This window comes from Tachysurus fulvidraco, chromosome 22 (assembly GCF_022655615.1).
Source record: "Tachysurus fulvidraco isolate hzauxx_2018 chromosome 22, HZAU_PFXX_2.0, whole genome shotgun sequence".
In the NCBI taxonomy this organism is placed as follows: Eukaryota; Metazoa; Chordata; class Actinopteri; order Siluriformes; family Bagridae; genus Tachysurus; species Tachysurus fulvidraco.
Genome location: NC_062539.1, coordinates 8204199 through 8224361, shown reverse-complemented (window position 1 = coordinate 8224361; position 20163 = coordinate 8204199). Strand labels below are relative to the sequence as shown.

General features: G+C 34.9%; 2 protein-coding genes across 2 annotated transcripts in view; both read left to right on the top strand.

Annotated features, from left to right (window-relative positions):
- The first annotated feature begins 3074 nt into the window (after window positions 1-3074).
- Window positions 3075-9789, top strand: LOC113640682 (SLAM family member 9-like). Its single transcript, XM_027143291.2, has 3 exons — window positions 3075-3246; window positions 7645-7938; window positions 8072-9789. Exons 1-3 carry the CDS (start codon window positions 3198-3200, stop codon window positions 8374-8376), a joined length of 648 nt encoding a protein of 215 aa, XP_026999092.2. The 5' UTR covers window positions 3075-3197; the 3' UTR covers window positions 8377-9789.
- A 4717-nt stretch (window positions 9790-14506) lies between these two features.
- The window catches only part of LOC113636965 (SLAM family member 7-like), a 57024-nt gene continuing 51367 nt past the window's right edge, over window positions 14507-20163 (top strand). The window contains exon 1 of the mRNA XM_047806449.1: window positions 14507-14676. Within this exon, the coding sequence (XP_047662405.1) occupies window positions 14522-14676 (155 nt within the window). The 5' untranslated portion in view covers window positions 14507-14521. The remainder of the gene's footprint in view (window positions 14677-20163) is intronic.

Below are 20163 nucleotides of genomic sequence, written 5' to 3'. Positions count from 1 at the left end.
AAGTGGATATTTGTGAGCAGCAGTATGGATTCATGCCCAGAAAGAGCACTACTGATGCAATTTTGTCTCTGAGAATGTTAATAGAGAAGAACAGAGATGGTCAGAAGGAGCTGCATTGCATCTTTGTGGATTTAGAGAATGCATATGACAGGGTGCATTTGCTTAATATATTTTCTGTCAAAAACACAAGGCTGGTTAATAATGTCTAAATGCAGCAAGTAAGTGTAAAGCTGACCCCAAATGTGCCAAAATCACCCACATCCTTCCTTTGAAAGCACATAGGTACATGTTGCTAATAGCATGTTTCACATACTGTAAAATATCTTCTACAAATGTAAAAACTGTGATGCAGCTTGTTGTAGATACATAGGCTATTTCAAACATGACTTAACCCTCTTACCCCACCCCCAAAAGTCTTTGGGCTTTTTTTTTTTTTATGTTACAGAACAGGAGGACATTGCAATGTGTGTTTTGGGGCTTTCTATGGTTGGGTCAGCAACTGTAAGCTAAGGCCTTTGGATGCAGCGGTTAAGGCAGTAAGAGACTTGCAGGTAAGTTGTTTAATGCCCATTCCTCAAGAGTTAATTAGCACTGTGAGGATAGAGAGTGCCAGAGTGTAATATTCTGGAAGGTTATGTGAAGGTATGACGAGACATAGACAGGGAGAATCTAAGAAGCAACAGCTTGGTGAACCTCTCGTATGAGGTTCAGATCTTGCCTCCTTGTTTCCAGACAGCTAAAGCTGACTTCAAAGCCTTCATTGTGAAGAGCTTGATTGATGGCTTGCCACCAGTCTGGCTCTTCCTGTATCTATGTAGCAGCAAATTGTTTTGCTGACAGATGCAATTGCAGGTAAAATAAAGGCTTGGCTCCAAATTGACAGACGATACGAAGGTGAATATGAAGGTCAAAAACGAAGGTTCAGTTGGGACCAGGTGAGGGTCATTATTAAGCTGGTGACTGTGAACAAGGAAGTGAGTGTGCAGTCTGTGCAGCCATGTTTGTAGGCCACAGTGAATCTTGGGTATTGGAGTGCAAAGTCTGAGAAACATCACAGGGAATTTCAATCTTTATAGGTCTAACAGAATAAGAGCAGGCTGACACTGTAGAGTACTGACATTTTCCTTCCACCTGACATGCAAGTTCATTAAACACTACTAAATAGGTACAGTACCATGGCCTCTAAAGAAAATAATAGAGCAATGAATAGTGATACTAATAAATCTTTTTGGATGTACAGAATAGCTTATTTAAATTTATAAATAAGTTGAATAAATGCTTCTGATGAGAGTACCCTTCTCTGTGGGTTTGTCTCTGATATGTTCCACCTCTGCATTAACTATCACAATTTTTCCTTTGGGAGAGTCTTGACAATTCAAATGTTAATAACAAATACCAGATTAAGTTAAACAGTTATTTATTTAGTTAAGGCTAATCAGGGATCAGGGATGATTCATATATAACCAAACATGCACTCTCACCTGCACCTGCACTCCTACTCAGCATTCAATGACAGAGTTTGTCCATGATTGCACATAGTTGTATTGCCTTTCCTGCTCCGTCTGGGGTTAGTTCAGGGTCCATGAGCTACTTTTTTAAAGAGTAGCCACTGTTGCCAAGCATTATTGTGAGAGAGATCTGTCTCCCCTCACACACTCCGGCCAGATCACTTTCTTTCAAAAAAGAAAAAAGAGGCATGTATCATGGGCACACCCAATGTGCAACCACATACATACATTTAAACTCTCCATCGCACGCAACCTAAGCAATAATTGAGTAAAATCCTTTCCTGTTTACAAAAAAGGGTAAACAAATCAGTAGCCAGCTAGCTAGAGATGCATTATTTGGTTTTTATACTATATTTAAAATAACCAGTGTGGAGCATAGTTTTTAGCATGGCAAGACAGAAACTACTGATTTTGTTGACATTTTGGTTTGGACTTTTTAGGTGAGACTCAGAATTAAACATGAGGCCTGATCAACAGATAAAACAGAACACAATCATATGTATAAATACTGTATAGATTTGTACTGTAATTCAGGCATGATGTGTGCATGATCTTCCCATTGTCACCAGTGGTAAAATACACAAAAGTTAAAATGATTCAAGAAAAAGAACCAGCAGGCTTGGTGTGGGTGACATCTTTTAGCACCCTTCAAAAAAAATTAATGTGGTCATGTGGTCAGTTAATACTAATCAGTGTCACATTCAACACACTACTTTCACAGCATTCTCAAGTCTTGTTTCAGTCTTTACTTAAAAAAACTCTGTGGAAAGTCTTAATCGAGCTATAATGAGGAAAAAATGTTAAAATAGACACCACAAAATGCAGAAACTTAAATTATAGCAATGCCTATCTTTTTGTTTAATGAACTGGATTGTTTATGGACATATAAATAAGTCATATTTTCCTATTTGTTTGGTTTCTTACTAACCATCTGTTTTGGTGATTTATTCTCCATCCTATTTTATATTAGCAGACTTATGAACACTGGTTATGGAAATCTTCCACAGAAAGTGGGGCATTTTAGTGACCAGTAGATATTTTGCAATCCTTAGCCTATTATGATAACTTCCACAATTATCTTTTTGTTGTGTTAGTAACCTCATTGTGTGAAATGTTTTATGTGCTTTGTCATTATTTTCAGTTCTCTAGTCGCTGGGAAATGGATGATAGAAGACCATCAGAAATAGTGTACATCACTGCAATACAGTTAAGATACTATGCAGAAAACACAAATGATTAGTATGATTAGTAACAGGTTAATTTCTAGAACGTTTTACTATTGTATTTTTTAGTTCTTGTAGTTTGTATCTTGTAGTTGACATTAGCTTTTCATCTAAAATCATTAATTTATTAATTTAAAAAGTTGTTCTACAAAAATAAGAACATAAATATTCCATACTAAAATCTGTGCTTAAATGCATTTTCTACCCATATTAATGAATGATCTGTATAAAATAAAATTTGAAATAAATAAAAATGCTGACATATGAAACAAATATAACAGACACCAGAAATAAATGCATCTTTTACACTGTTGTTTTTGCAGTCTGACATATACAAGTGACAGATTAAAGTAAAACAACATGAACTCTGTCAAGCTACTGGGTGGAGGAATACTGTTTTTTTATAGGCCTTACAAAAGGAAGCACAACTTCCTTTCTCACAAACAAGTTACAGTACAAGATAACAATGGCAATGCAGCTTGTCTTCTTTCTCTACATGTTGGTCCCCATCACAGGTAAACTAATATCATAAAATCTTTCTAAAATGAAAAGGGTAAAGTGTTTTATATACTATGACCTAAAGTAAAGATTAGATAACAATGTTCAAAAAAATAATGGCATCCATCAGACAGTGACACATTAATGTTGGTGTGTAACGGAGGAAGTGTAAAATCTGATTGTTAGTTTGTGTTATTTACTTTGTCTTTTTGCCTTTTTACTCATATGTTATTTGAATAGAAAAGATGAAGGAAAGAGGTTCAGCTTGCACTTTATTTCACAATTCATGTTTGAGCGTAGGTTGTTTCTGTCCAGTGTAGTAGGGTAACTACTAGGGTCCCCTGTATATTTTATAGTTTAGTTATAGTTTGGGAGAGTTCTATTAATATATTAAAATGTATGACTCATAGTAAAGTTAAATATTACAATATTTTCTTAAAATACTATATTAAATAATAAAAAAAGAAAAGAAAAAGAAAAAACCAAGATCAGTCATGTAAGAACTTTTTCCAACCTCAATGTTTTTTGAAATACAGCATTACAAATGTAAGTGAAAAACCATCAGAAATATTTTAAGAAAAATAAAAAAAAATTTAAAAATTACTATAACCTAGTTGCATGTATGCACACTCATTTAACAATTTAATTATTGTCACAATTTGATTCTATGGCAGTTTTATGTGTAAGAGTCTATCAGCATGGCACATCTTGATTTTGGCAATATTTTCCCAATTTTTCTTGCAAAAAAAAAAAAAAATTCTAGATCCATCATTTTGTAAGGGCATTTTTAGTTAGATTCAGTTCTGGGCTCTGGCTAGTCATTTAAAAACTAGCCATCTTAACCTATAGCCAAAATATGTGAAGAATATGAGAGATTACTGCCAGAGGCAGAGCAATTAGTCTTGACTGCAGCTCCTTTAATGTTGCCTGTATGTCAAATGCCAGCATCCCTGATATGTTTTTGTGTTGTTCTATAGGTTTTAGAGGAATGTGCTTTCCTAGGTGTTTTCATGTTGGTGCTTCTTCTTCTTTATTTATTAATGATGGCCTTTATGTTGTTTTATGGTACATATGAATGCTTTGCCACATTTCCAATTATAAACAGCTGTGCACGTTTATGGAGCCATATTTTTATTAGATATTTTTATATGGATTTATATATTAGATTAATTTATTATATGGTTTTATTTTTCTTAATTTTCTCTTAAGTGCTTCAGATTTTTATTCATTTAATTTTGAAACATTGTAATTTACCAGCAAGGATGAGTAAAAATATGTATAATAATTGTTTTATTATTTCTATTATTCTTAGTAATTATTTATTAATTATTATCATTAGAATCATAATCATAATAGTAAATAATTTATCTTAGTTTAATTAATTTCTTTCTTTCTTTCATTTTTTATTTTACATGACAAAAATCTGCCATATACATTGGCATGTTGTATATGAGAAAAAGTCACATGAACTTAACCACACCCCTAATGGTGACCACAACCCAACTATAGCACAGGCCTGAGAATCTAGCCCTGAAAATACCGTTTAAGTTTTGTGCATATACTGTTATGTGTTATAGCTGTTTGAGTAAATTAAAATCCATCTTTTAATAGTTTACAGACAAAATTTAATACGTAATTTTACACAGTTTGGAAGATATTGCAAAATACTAGGATTTATTTACAAATGATCATGTCTATAATACACAATATCCATAAATAAATATAAATAAAAAAATACATTATAATAATTACAAATTTTCTGTCTTTTTTATACCATATGCAACCGAGGGGGTTTTTACACCTGGTCACTTCATGCGTTTTCTGTGATCCGATAGCTATCCGATCGTAAAAAGACCAGGTGTAAATACCCTCCGAGACGGTTTCAAGATGGAAATAAATCCGATCGCTCAAACCACTTCAGGAGGTGGTCTGGGACGCATTTCAGATGAAACTGGACAGGTGTAAATGCATGTGGTTGTTCAAGCCACATACATCAGTGCTATACTCCTCCCAAACGGAAGTATGTCACTCGCAGGTGACACGCGAGTCGTGCATCGCGCCAGAAACAAATACTGGCTCCGATCTTTCACCCAGGTGTCTCGTTGGGTCTTAAAATGCTGCCGCCAGCGAAAATGCAGCAAACAGTAACATGCTGTTTTTGGTAGCAACTGTATACACCAAAGCGTGTTCCATTTCAATTACCCGAGAAATGAGGTAAAATATATTAGCATTTTGGGCGGGAGTAGAAAGATCGGATTGATATCAGATTCACCAAGACGCATTTATGTGGCCTAATGTAAATGGAACAATTTTAACCTGTTCAGGACCTCGTCCCCTTTTTGCAGGTTTTTCACCTACATGACCTACCCAACAAAAAGTGGTACAGCTCCCACATACTTTGACACACAGGGGTGAGCCTGGTCTCATTGGAAAGAAGAGATTCTCTAGTTTCAGATGTCAGATTGATTCTAGGCCTTACTGGCACAAAGTTACAGAGGCTAGAATGGAAGGTTTTCATTTCCGCCTGAGTTGTTTACCTGATAAACTGATTAATCTTATTTTTCTGGAACATGTTAGGGACCAAATAACAACTGAGGGTCATAGCCACCTGTCTTGGCTTTCACCAAAAAAAAATTCAAGTCAAAAGACCCAAATTTTTATTGGCTTCAATAAAAATATTTTTCTACGGACATGTCCGTCCAGTCATGTGTTTTTGTGTACTTGTTTACTGTATAACTTTGAATTAAAAAGACTGCATGCTCAGTTTAAAAGGCCTAAAACACACATAGCCTCTCTGTCTACAAGTCTGCTGTGAAAAAAGGCCTGTAACCTGACACCCTGAGCTCTGAGAGTGTGAAAAGGTCGAGGATTGCGCAATAATTCTTTTGCGCACCTTTTTCACGCAGCTTCAGGCTGCGGAGACGTGCCATGTTGCATACCGTTGGAATCGTCTCCTTATTGGCTAAACAGCTGTAAAGGTCCCGGCACATTTCATTGCTATTGGAAGGAGTAATTGTCAGTCAAAGGCGGGTTCCCAAAAATGATGTCATGACATCATTGGCTTCTCAGCCATCTATCTCTGCAATACAAGCGCCGATTGGTTCAAGTGAGGGCTTGTTTGATTCGTTAGGCCCTGGGCTTTAAATATGACGTAAATTTTTGAAACCCCCAATGAGAAGTTAGAGCCGAAAAACAAGATGGTGGCGCACTACTGTTTCCAGTTTTCGGAACACAAACGGAATATTTGCGGCGCGACCAAAGCGTTTTGGATTAAAAGGCTTACAGATTCCAGTTCCTGTGGGGATTTTGTGGAATATTTGTTTTGGAAAATATTATCTCAGTGAAGAAAGGGAAGCGTCTAAAGGTAAGGGGAAAACTGGTCTAGCGCCACCTAGGTCAGTTTTCTCCAAAAAAAATTTCAAATAGTATGCCGGCTATGAATCATATTATGCTTTGTGCGTGGGCTTAAGAAAATCTTGAGAGTATAAACTTTACTAGGTAAATAGGTTTTTTCGTGTTTTTAGAGGATTTAATGCTTTAAAGCTGCAATGAAGCTTGTTTCTGGCTCATCCCCTAGTGGTCACTTTGTCTTCCGTGCCGTAAAGAGGTTTAACAAATCAGATAGCTATCGGATCAGAGAAAACACATGAAGTGACCAGGTGTAAAAAGGCCCTGAATCAGAAAGAAAGAATAGTCCTCTTATTTAACATGTGCCATGCTTGTTAGCATAAAAAATGGTGTTTGAAGTGACTTCAGTCTCGTTTCCTACGTTCAATCTTGAGGATTTATTTGTACGTGATGAATCGATTTATGTGGAACTGGAAATGTTTTGCACTGGATTTATCCTGGAATTGAACTGTTGTTGAGTCATAATTTAGTAATTTGAACTTTTCAACGCTCAAAGCTGTTGTGGACAACAGCTTAAACAAAGCTAACCATTACCACACGTTAAGGCTTGACTTGCATTAGGGTTAATGGATGTCATTTCAGTTCTTAGGCTGTTAGTTGTTCTGCGTGTTTGTCCTTGTTCTGTGTTCTTTGTTTATATCTGGCAAATTTCTGTACACTGTACTAACTAATGTACACTGTACTAACATATATGCTTGTACTGGTTGTGCATCATCTATTTCTCTGCCATTTCTCTGTGAAGGGTTATTAAGTGGAGGTGTTTCTTTTACTGTGTACGACTGAGGCCAGCCTCATATTTTGTCCGGGGTAAATCTGTAACGGGTGAAATATGATGTGGCTCCTTTAAGAGCAGTGCGGCATTTTGCGGCAGACACGTGACACAGAACATAAATAAAGCACATATCCAAAAGTCCGTGCTGGATCCTGACAATAAATGAATGTAACATAAAAATATAACACAAGTTATGAGTATAATGAAGTAGTATATATTTGCTCTTTTCTTACAGTATGTGATGTTTTTAAGCTGGTTAACAGTTCTGTACAACTGGACATACAAGAACATTTGGACAAGTCCTTCTTCTTTCTTTTCTGGATATTTAACACATCCAATTACATTGTGAGATATATTGAAAATTCCCAAACTAGAGTATCTGAAAGATATAAAGAAAGGATGAAGTTCAATGAGGAAACCTACAGTCTGACACTGAAGAACCTACAGAAGAGTGATAGTGGAATCTATGAAGCAAAAGCAGTTGGGGATGACAGTGTAATTGTTGCTATGTACCAATTAAAGGTGTTGGGTAAGTCTTAATTCCAAAATGCACTACTGATACAATAATATTGTCCTTATCATTTGTCATGAGTAATAATTAATTTTGTGTGTGTGCATGTGCATTGACTAGCAGTACAGTAATGCATGTGTGTGTATTTCAGATCCAGTGCAGAAACCAGACCTTACTGCTTCTCTCCAAAGTAATGACAACTGTAATGTGACTTTCACCTGTGAAGCTCAGAAACTCTCAGTAACCTCTCACTGCTACAATGATAATTGTGATATGAAGGAAAAGAAAACATCAGGAGACATGTTTCCATTCCTCTCACTGTATGTTAGTAACAACTTCATTATTTGTAATCATAGCAACCCAGTGAGCTGGAAAAATACAACTATGGAGATAAAACATGTGAAAGATGTCTGCCCTAGTGAAGGTGTAAGCATGCACACATACTGCCTGGTCTAAATTTAAATGTAAGTTCTTCCTCTCCATGCTATGCTGCATTGTCAGATTCTCTGATGATACAATACTGAATTATCTTCTCAAATGCCATGGTCTGATCATAGGTGTGCTGTACTTGCATGTGTAAAATGGTGTGATAGCAATTTTGTTCAGCTTAATGTGACTAAAACTATAAAACTAATTGTAGACTTAAGGCAAACCAAAACCAGCATCATTCACAGAGTAGTTCATACAAACATACAAGTATTTAGGAACGGTTTGAATTACAACTGAGGTTTGATAAACACTATCTGTATTGTCAAGGTGGAACATCAGAGAATTTTATGTAACTTTCCACAAAAAACTGTCTAAAAAGCATTGTTATGGTGTGATCAAGATCACTGAATACAAACAAAAAAGTAAGCGTTCTATGGAAGAAGCGAGTGGTCTGGAATGCAGAAGGAATAATAAGTCAACCTGACTACATACTTTTTAGGGAATTCTCAATTATGCACTCAATTATGTCAATCCTACAATCTGCCTGCCTAGAAAACTAAAATATATGCTAATTATTTTATTATTTCTGCTAGCAAGCTCCATTGATCTGTGCATTGGTCACGTCCATGTTGCTGTATTGTCTGGATGCTGCTGTTTGTTTTTGTATTTATCTTTTTGATTTTCTCAGTCTTTTCTATGTATAGGGAGACTGTAAAAATGAACTACCTTATTAATAAAGGAAAAATAAAATAAAATCTGGATAACAGTCCAACATTGTGGACCATCAGTGCTCATGTGAGTTACTAAATCATTTTCTAATATAATGTCAATCTTAAGAACAACCTTCAATCCAGCCAAAGATGTATAAAATAAAAAAGCAAATAAAATATTTATATAGGTTCCAAATTCAGAACTGTGTAAGTGCCATCCTCACATTTAAATCTTTTCAATTTGTTTCACTTTTTAGATCTTTAGAATCATGTGCATTCATTGCAGCAGTTTTTCTGTGCTTTTAGCTCTGAGCAGAGCTCCATGTCATAGTTTTCGATTTCTGAATCCAAACTTAGAAAAAGGGTTTAAAAAATATATTAAAAAAAGAAGAGAATAATTGTTGCACTTATTTTGTTGAAAAATTAGTTATCTTCCTAAATTATTCTTGCTAACATCTCAAGCAGTGGTGCTTGAAGGTTGTTGAAGCATCTAGAATTTTCTATATTTCTGCAAAAAAGATGACCCAAAACACTCAGATTTTCATGGTTTCCAACAGCAGTGTGCAGCAATAACTGCAAGTAAACGTTTCCGCTAACTGTTGATCAGTCCTGCATTTATGTGAAAATCTGATGATGTTTTGGGTCATAAATTCGCAGAAATATAGAATATTCTAAACATTTTATAATATACTGTATATTATCTTCTAATAAAAATGACATTTTAAAGCCATTGTCTGTCAAATCTTTTGATAGTGTGAAATAGAAATTGTATAAAACCTAGAATTAATAAACAATAAAAAATTTAAAGTAATTTTTATACCTGATTTCTGCTGATGTCTTTGTCGCTGATATCCAAATACACACTGTCCATTTCAGAGTCATTCTAGAAACTACTGGTTAGCATACTATCTTCTAAGTCACACTAAAACAACTCTGAAATCTGAGATTTTGCTTTTGAAACAGCAATAATAAGATTTTGTTTAAATGTTCTTAAACAGTGTATCTGAGTGCTGTTTTAAATCTTTTAACTAATATAAAACTATTCATACATCTATGTATATGAAATATAAATACTTGCATCTCATCGAAAGACATGTGTCCCAAATGAACATAATTATTTTAAGCCAAAACCTGTAATTCATTAAGCATTACACAACTGTGCTAAATTCATATGAAAGAAAAGTGGTCATATGCCTATAATTACTTTACTCTATTGATGTTGTTCTTTATGACTATTTGTATATTTGTTTGACAAAGACAAACCTATTTGTAATTAAACACAAAGCAACAGTCCAATACAAATTTCTATTTAGGGAAAATTTAAATAAAATCCAGAAGAGTGTGTTGTAAAGTTGTTTGACAGGTTGAAAATTGATTATGCAAATTCTCCCAAGAAATACAGGTAAAAAGACCTTATTCAAGTCATTTTTTTTATTAGAAGGGCCGTGTAAGTGTAGAGAAGAGGCAACATCATTGCAGTTACTAGGCTTTTACTATAGTAATGTTAAAAAATAAACTATTGCTAAAACTTTTTCCATTCTTACTGGATATTCTGTTCCTCATCTAGATTTCTCCTTTTCTGCCTTCAAAGCATAACATTAGCTTAAATAAGAGTCACACAGACACACAAAAAAATGACTCTTATTCTACAATATAAATGCTAAAAGATAGATTGTGTATATACTTCAAACATAATGGCTTGAACATCATGGCTTAAATATCAAAAATACACACTGCATTTCAAATTGATCAAAATAATGTTTTGTTTTTTTGTTTGTTTTTTTTTGTTTTGTTTTGTTATGTTATTACAGTGTTTTTTTGTTATGTGTGTCTACAAATAAAAGTAGACCCTTTACAGATTTGATCGATGTATTGCTCTTATCTGAACGATCAAAACTGAAAGTGTAATTTAAGTTCTTTTTGGCCTAATCAGGAGATTATGCCACAAAACGCATATCCACGTTTATCGACTCCAGAGGGTTAAATTCAATCATTTCTTGAAACTAAAGAACTCAAATTCAGATTTTCTATTGAAAAGAGGCCAATTTTGATTAGCAGTCAGTATATGTATCATCAAACTAATGAAAGACTTTCTAATCACATGAGCCAATATTTTATTCACAATACAGTTGTAACAAAGATAACATATCAAATGTTTAAACAGAGAAATTTTACACTTTTATTCACTAAATGCGCTTATTTGATGTCTGCTACAGGTCTCAAAATAGTTGGGATGAGGGCATGTTTACCATGGTGTAGTATCTCCTCTTCTTTTCAAAACTATTTGAAGACTTTGCTGAAGACGAGGTTTCTGGGGTTTTGGTGTTGGAATTTGGTGTTGGAAGCACCCGGACTCTTCTATGACAAAGCCATTCCATTGTAATACTTTAATTCAAGCAACAGAATGAGGCCAAGTTCTGTCATTACCATTCACAGCAAAATCCAAATGCAAGAAAGAGGTGTTCATTCCAGAGTGTCACATACAGCATTTTTTGTACTAACTGACTATGAAAAACATTAAATGTGCATGAATTACTTGCATAGGGTCATATCCAAAGCCAGTTGAACAGATTAAGAGGGTGAAATACGTTGGTTACTTAAAGCTTAAGCAGATCACATCTATGCTATCTCTTTAAATTCTGTATAATCCATGTAACTAAACAGCTGCAATCCATATCTAAGCTTCCACATATCCATTGGCCGAAGTATTATAGGTCCATACATTTTGCTATCACATTTGAGTCTTTCATTCTGTGCACTCCTAGTGATTAGCCACAGTTAGAAGGATGGAAATGGAAATGTCTCAGCTCCCTGCATAAATACATGCTATGAATCTGCTGGTAAGGGGCTGAACAAAGTTTGAAGTCAAATTTGATCTAATTGTCGTAGCCTAAACAATCTTTTCATGTTCATCAATGCCCAATAAGCAGACGAAAGCCCAGTCTGGACTGGAATTGGCACTGATAGGCATTCATATTACTCTTCAAAACAGCATCAGTCACAATCTGCTGTTTTTTTCTATTCTATACAATGGATGGATGGCTGTGAGATTTTTACTTTTTACTTGACTTATTTACAGTATGTATTTATTTTCTTAAGTCCCAAATCCAGTGGATGTTTCTTTAAATTATTGCAGTCAACCAGACTAATCAAAAATTATCAAAGTTCAATCTAATACCATTTGGGAGTCATATTATGCACCATTTAAAAGTGGTACTAACTTTTCTGCTACATGGTCAAAGGAGCACATAGTGTGAGAATAAGATAATAATAAAAATAAAAATAAAGATTGCTAATAATAATAATAATAATAATAATAATAATAATAATAATAATAATAATAATAATAATAATAATAATAATCTAGCCACAGTTTTTGCATGCCAGTGACTTCTTTGCGAAGTCCAGATAAAGAGATGGTTGAATCAAGAAGGGCATCCGGCGTAAAACATGTGAGAAGATGCCTGACTAATTCAGGAGAAGTCTTCTAGTGCTGATCTTTAAGAACAAGGGTGATGTGCAGAGTTGTAACAACCACAGAGGTATAAAGTTGGTGAGCCACACAATGAAGCTATGGGAAAGAGTATTGGAAGCTAGGCTAAGAAAGGAAGTGGATATTTGTGAGCAGCAGTATGGATTCATGCCCAGAAAGAGCACTACTGATGCAATTTTGTCTCTGAGAATGTTAATAGAGAAGAACAGAGATGGTCAGAAGGAGCTGCATTGCATCTTTGTGGATTTAGAGAATGCATATGACAGGGTGCATTTGCTTAATATATTTTCTGTCAAAAACACAAGGCTGGTTAATCAGGGATCAGGGATGATTCATATATAACCAAACATGCACTCTCACCTGTACCTGCACTCCTACTCAGCATTCAATGACAGAGTTTGTCCATGAGTGCACATAGTTGTATTGCCTTTCCTGCTCCGTCTGGGGTTAGTTCAGGGTCCATGAGCTACTTTTTTAAAGAGTAGCCACTGTTGCCAAGCATTATTGTGAGAGAGATCTGTCTCCCCTCACACACTCCGGCCAGATCACTTTCTTTCAAAAAAGAAAAAAAGAGGCATGTATCATGGGCACACCCAATGTGCAACCACATACATACATTTAAACTCTCCATCGCACGCAACCTAAGCAATAATTGAGTAAAATCCTTTCCTGTTTACAAAAAAGGGTAAACAAATCAGTAGCCAGCTAGCTAGAGATGCATTATTTGGTTTTTATACTATATTTAAAATAACCAGTGTGGAGCATAGTTTTTAGCATGGCAAGACAGAAACAACTGATTTTGTTGACATTTTGGTTTGGACTTTTTAGGTGAGACTCAGAATTAAACATGAGGCCTGATCAACAGATAAAACAGAACACAATCATATGTATAAATACTGTATAGATTTGTACTGTAATTCAGGCATGATGTGTGCATGATCTTCCCATTGTCACCAGTGGTAAAATACACAAAAGTTAAAATGATTCAAGAAAAAGAACCAGCAGGCTTGGTGTGGGTGACATCTTTTAGCACCCTTCAAAAAATTCATGTGGTCATGTGGTCAGTTAATACTAATCAGTGTCACATTCAACAAACTACTTTCACAGCATTCTCAAGTCTTGTTTCAGTCTTTACTTAAAAAAACTCTGTGGAAAGTCTTAATCGAGCTATAATGAGGAAAAAATGTTAAAATAGACACCACAAAATGCAGAAACTTAAATTATAGCAATGCCTATCTTTTTGTTTAATGAACTGGATTGTTTATGGACATATAAATAAGTCATATTTTCCTATTTGTTTGGTTTCTTACTAACCATCTGTTTTGGTGATTTATTCTCCATCCTATTTTATATTAGCAGACTTATGAACACTGGTTATGGAAATCTTCCACAGAAAGTGGGGCATTTTAGTGACCAGTAGATATTTTGCAATCCTTAGCCTATTATGATAACTTCCACAATTATCTTTTTGTTGTGTTAGTAACCTTATTGTGTGAAATGTTTTATGTGCTTTGTCATTATTTTCAGTTCTCTAGTCGCTGGGAAATGGATGATAGAAGACCATCAGAAATAGTGTACATCACTGCAATACAGTTAAGATACTATGCAGAAAACACAAATGATTAGTATGATTAGTAACAGGTTAATTTCTAGAACGTTTTACTATTGTATTTTTTAGTTCTTGTAGTTTGTATCTTGTAGTTGACATTAGCTTTTCATCTAAAATCATTAATTTATTAATTTAAAAAGTTGTTCTACAAAAATAAGAACATAAATATTCCATACTAAAATCTGTGCTTAAATGCATTTTCTACCCATATTAATGAATGATCTGTATAAAATAAAATTTGAAATAAATAAAAATGCTGACATATGAAACAAATATAACAGACACCAGAAATAAATGCATCTTTTACACTGTTGTTTTTGCAGTCTGACATATACAAGTGACAGATTAAAGTAAAACAACATGAACTCTGTCAAGCTACTGGGTGGAGGAATACTGTTTTTTTATAGGCCTTACAAAAGGAAGCACAACTTCCTTTCTCACAAACAAGTTACAGTACAAGATAACAATGGCAATGCAGCTTGTCTTCTTTCTCTACATGTTGGTCCCCATCACAGGTAAACTAATATCATAAAATCTTTCTAAAATGAAAAGGGTAAAGTGTTTTATATACTATGACCTAAAGTAAAGATTAGATAACAATGTTCAAAAAAATAATGGCATCCATCAGACAGTGACACATTAATGTTGGTGTGTAACGGAGGAAGTGTAAAATCTGATTGTTAGTTTGTGTTATTTACTTTGTCTTTTTGCCTTTTTACTCATATGTTATTTGAATAGAAAAGATGAAGGAAAGAGGTTCAGCTTGCACTTTATTTCACAATTCATGTTTGAGCGTAGGTTGTTTCTGTCCAGTGTAGTAGGGTAACTACTAGGGTCCCCTGTATATTTTATAGTTTAGTTATAGTTTGGGAGAGTTCTATTAATATATTAAAATGTATGACTCATAGTAAAGTTAAATATTACAATATTTTCTTAAAATACTATATTAAATAATAAAAAAAGAAAAGAAAAAGAAAAAACCAAGATCAGTCATGTAAGAACTTTTTCCAACCTCAATGTTTTTTGAAATACAGCATTACAAATGTAAGTGAAAAACCATCAGAAATATTTTAGGAAAAATAAAAAAAAATTTAAAAATTACTATAACCTAGTTGCATGTATGCACACTCATTTAACAATTTAATTATTGTCACAATTTGATTCTATGGCAGTTTTATGGGTAAGAGTCTATCAGCATGGCACATCTTGATTTTGGCAATATTTTCCCAATTTTTCTTGCAAAAAAAAAAAAAAATTCTAGATCCATCATTTTGTAAGGGCATTTTTAGTTAGATTCAGTTCTGGGCTCTGGCTAGTCATTTAAAAACTAGCCATCTTAACCTATAGCCAAAATATGTGAAGAATATGAGAGATTACTGCCAGAGGCAGAGCAATTAGTCTTGACTGCAGCTCCTTTAATGTTGCCTGTATGTCAAATGCCAGCATCCCTGATATGTTTTTGTGTTGTTCTATAGGTTTTAGAGGAATGTGTTTTCCTAGGTGTTTTCATGTTGGTGCTTCTTCTTCTTTATTTATTAATGATGGCCTTTATGTTGTTTTATGGTACATATGAATGCTTTGCCACATTTCCAATTATAAACAGCTGTGCGCGTTTATGGAGCCATATTTTTATTAGATATTTTTATATGGATTTATATATTAGATTAATTTATTATATGGTTTTATTTTTCTTAATTTTCTCTTAAGTGCTTCAGATTTTTATTCATTTAATTTTGAAACATTGTAATTTACCAGCAAGGATGAGTAAAAATATGTATAATAATTGTTTTATTATTTCTATTATTCTTAGTAATTATTTATTAATTATTATCATTAGAATCATAATCATAATAGTAAATAATTTATCTTAGTTTAATTAATTTCTTTCTTTCTTTCATTTTTTATTTTACATGACAAAAATCTGCCATATACATTGGCATGTTGTATATGAGAAAAAGTCACATGAACTTAATCACACCCCTAATGGTGACCACAACCCAACTATAGCACAGGCCTGAGAATCTAGCCCTGAAAATACCGTTTAAGTTTTGTGCATATACTGTTATGTGTTATAGCTGTTTGAGTAAATTAAAATCCATCTTTTAATAGTTTACAGACAAAATTTAATACGTAATTTTACACAGTTTGGAAGATATTGCAAAATACTAGGATTTATTTACAAATGATCATGTCTATAATACACAATATCCATAAATAAATATAAATAAAAAAATACATTATAATAATTACAAATTTTCTGTCTTTTTTATACCATATGCAACCGAGGGGGTTTTTACACCTGGTCACTTCATGCGTTTTCTGTGATCCGATAGCTATCCGATCGTAAAAAGACCAGGTGTAAATACCCTCCGAGACGGTTTCAAGATGGAAATAAATCCGATCGCTCAAACCACTTCAGGAGGTGGTCTGGGACGCATTTCAGATGAAACTGGACAGGTGTAAATGCATGTGGTTGTTCAAGCCACATACATCAGTGCTATACTCCTCCCAAACGGAAGTATGTCACTCGCAGGTGACACGCGAGTCGTGCATCGCGCCAGAAACAAATACTGGCTCCGATCTTTCACCCAGGTGTCTCGTTGGGTCTTAAAATGCTGCCGCCAGCGAAAATGCAGCAAACAGTAACATGCTGTTTTTGGTAGCAACTGTATACACCAAAGCGTGTTCCATTTCAATTACCCGAGAAATGAGGTAAAATATATTAGCATTTTGGGCGGGAGTAGAAAGATCGGATTGATATCAGATTCACCAAGACGCATTTATGTGGCCTAATGTAAATGGAACAATTTTAACCTGTTCAGGACCTCGTCCCCTTTTTGCAGGTTTTTCACCTACATGACCTACCCAACAAAAAGTGGTACAGCTCCCACATACTTTGACACACAGGGGTGAGCCTGGTCTCATTGGAAAGAAGAGATTCTCTAGTTTCAGATGTCAGATTGATTCTAGGCCTTACTGGCACAAAGTTACAGAGGCTAGAATGGAAGGTTTTCATTTCCGCCTGAGTTGTTTACCTGATAAACTGATTAATCTTATTTTTCTGGAACATGTTAGGGACCAAATAACAACTGAGGGTCATAGCCACCTGTCTTGGCTTTCACCAAAAAAAAATTCAAGTCAAAAGACCCAAATTTTTATTGGCTTCAATAAAAATATTTTTCTACGGACATGTCCGTCCAGTCATGTGTTTTTGTGTACTTGTTTACTGTATAACTTTGAATTAAAAAGACTGCATGCTCAGTTTAAAAGGCCTAAAACACACATAGCCTCTCTGTCTACAAGTCTGCTGTGAAAAAAGGCCTGTAACCTGACACCCTGAGCTCTGAGAGTGTGAAAAGGTCGAGGATTGCGCAATAATTCTTTTGCGCACCTTTTTCACGCAGCTTCAGGCTGCGGAGACGTGCCATGTTGCATACCGTTGGAATCGTCTCCTTATTGGCTAAACAGCTGTAGAGGTCCCGGCACATTTCATTGCTATTGGAAGGAGTAATTGTCAGTCAAAGGCGGGTTCCCAAAAATGATGTCATGACATCATTGGCTTCTCAGCCATCTATCTCTGCAATACAAGCGCCGATTGGCTCAAGTGAGGGCTTGTTTGATTCGTTAGGCCCTGGGCTTTAAATATGACGTAAATTTTTGAAACCCCCAATGAGAAGTTAGAGCCGAAAAACAAGATGGTGGCGCACTACTGTTTCCAGTTTTCGGAACACAAACGGAATATTTGCGGCGCGACCAAAGCGTTTTGGATTAAAAGGCTTACAGATTCCAGTTCCTGTGGGGATTTTGTGGAATATTTGTTTTGGAATATATTACCCCAGTGAGGAAAGGGAAGCGTCTAAAGGTAAGGGGAAAACTGGTCTAGCGCCACCTAGGTCAGTTTTCTCCAAAAAATTTTCAAATAGTATGACGGCTATGAATCATATTATGCTTTCTGTGTGGGCTTAAGAAAATCTTGAGAGTATAAACTTTACTAGGTAAATAGGTTTTTTCGTGTTTTTAGAGGATTTAATGCTTTAAAGCTGCAATGAAGCTTGTTTCTGGCTCATCCCCTAGTGGTCACTTTGTCTTCCGTGCCGTAAAGAGGTTTAACAAATCAGATAGCTATCGGATCAGAGAAAACACATGAAGTGACCAGGTGTAAAAAGGCCCTGAATCAGAAAGAAAGAATAGTCCTCTTATTTAACATGTGCCATGCTTGTTAGCATAAAAAATGGTGTTTGAAGTGACTTCAGTCTCGTTTCCTACGTTCAATCTTGAGGATTTATTTGTACGTGATGAATCGATTTATGTGGAACTGGAAATGTTTTGCACTGGATTTATCCTGGAATTGAACTGTTGTTGAGTCATAATTTAGTAATTTGAACTTTTCAACGCTCAAAGCTGTTGTGGACAACAGCTTAAACAAAGCTAACCATTACCACACGTTAAGGCTTGACTTGCATTAGGGTTAATGGATGTCATTTCAGTTCTTAGGCTGTTAGTTGTTCTGCGTGTTTGTCCTTGTTCTGTGTTCTTTGTTTATATCTGGCAAATTTCTGTACACTGTACTAACTAATGTACACTGTACTAACATATATGCTTGTACTGGTTGTGCATCATCTATTTCTCTGCCATTTCTCTGTGAAGGGTTATTAAGTGGAGGTGTTTCTTTTACTGTGTACGACTGAGGCCAGCCTCATATTTTGTCCGGGGTAAATCTGTAACGGGTGAAATATGATGTGGCTCCTTTAAGAGCAGTGCGGCATTTTGCGGCAGACACGTGACACAGAACATAAATAAAGCACATATCCAAAAGTCCGTGCTGGATCCTGACAATAAATGAATGTAACATAAAAATATAACACAAGTTATGAGTATAATGAAATAGTATATATTTGCTCTTTTCTTACAGTATGTGATGTTTTTAAGCTGGTTAACAGTTCTGTACAACTGGACATACCAGAACATTTGGAAAAGTCCTTCGATCTTTTCTGGATATTTAACACATCCAATTACATTGTGAGATATATTGAAAATTCCATAACTAGAGTATCTGAAAGATATAAAGAAAGGATGAAGTTCAATGAGAAATCCTACAGTCTGACACTGAAGAACCTACAGAAGAGTGATAGTTAAAAGCTATTGATATTTTTATTTTATGAAAAATCATTAAAAAAAATCAACAAAAAGACATTTCTCCAAAATAAGTGTTTTAGTACATGTATTATGACATCAGTGATGTGTGATCTGAGTTTGATGACAGTACAGTGTATTACAGTAAAGTTATTGACTGTTTTTATAGTATTCGCTTTTCGGGTTTTGCACTTTGCAGACGGTCCCTTGGAATCTGTTTCTCAGTTGTCTGCACATAGAGTCTTGTTTATTTTGTCCACCGCGGAGGAAAGCCGATTTTGAGGAAAATTTGGTTTTAGCTGCCTCTCTACATTACTAAGATAAAAACGAGGTGTTATTTGTGTAGTAACACCCTTTAGTTCAGGAGCTATTGACTCGGGAAACTCGAATCTGGGAATATGGGGCCAACTTTACTTAAGTATAGTGGAATCTATGAAGCAAAAGCAGTTGGGGATCGCAGTGTAACTGTTGCTACGTACCAGTTACATGTGTTGGGTAAGTCTTAATGCCAAAATGCACTACTGATACAATAATATTGTCCTTATCAGTTATGTAATGAGTAATAATTAATTTTGTGTGTGCATTAATTTTGCATGTGCATTGACTAGCAGTACAGTAATGCATGTGTGTGTCAGATCCAGTAGAGAAACCTGTCCTTACTGCTTCTCTCCAAAGTAATGACAACTGTAATGTGACTCTCACCTGTGAAGCTCAGAAGCTTTTAGTAAAGTTCGGATACAGCGGTAGAAAATGAATGAATTCTGATAATGAATAACAAAATAAATCAACAAAAACGAGATAATTAAATAATATATTTGTGCTCTTTTCTCACAGTGTGTGATGATGTTTTTAAGATGGAGAACAGTTCT

Coding starts and splice junctions, on each gene's coding strand:
- LOC113640682 (XM_027143291.2), top strand. CDS start 3,198: ATGGCAATGCAGCTTGTCTTCTTTCTCTACATGTTGGTCCCCATCACA. Junction 3,247..7,644: donor CATGTTGGTCCCCATCACAG/GTAAACTAATAT, acceptor CTTTTCTTACAG/TATGTGATGTTTTTAAGCTG. Junction 7,939..8,071: donor GTACCAATTAAAGGTGTTGG/GTAAGTCTTAAT, acceptor TGTGTATTTCAG/ATCCAGTGCAGAAACCAGAC.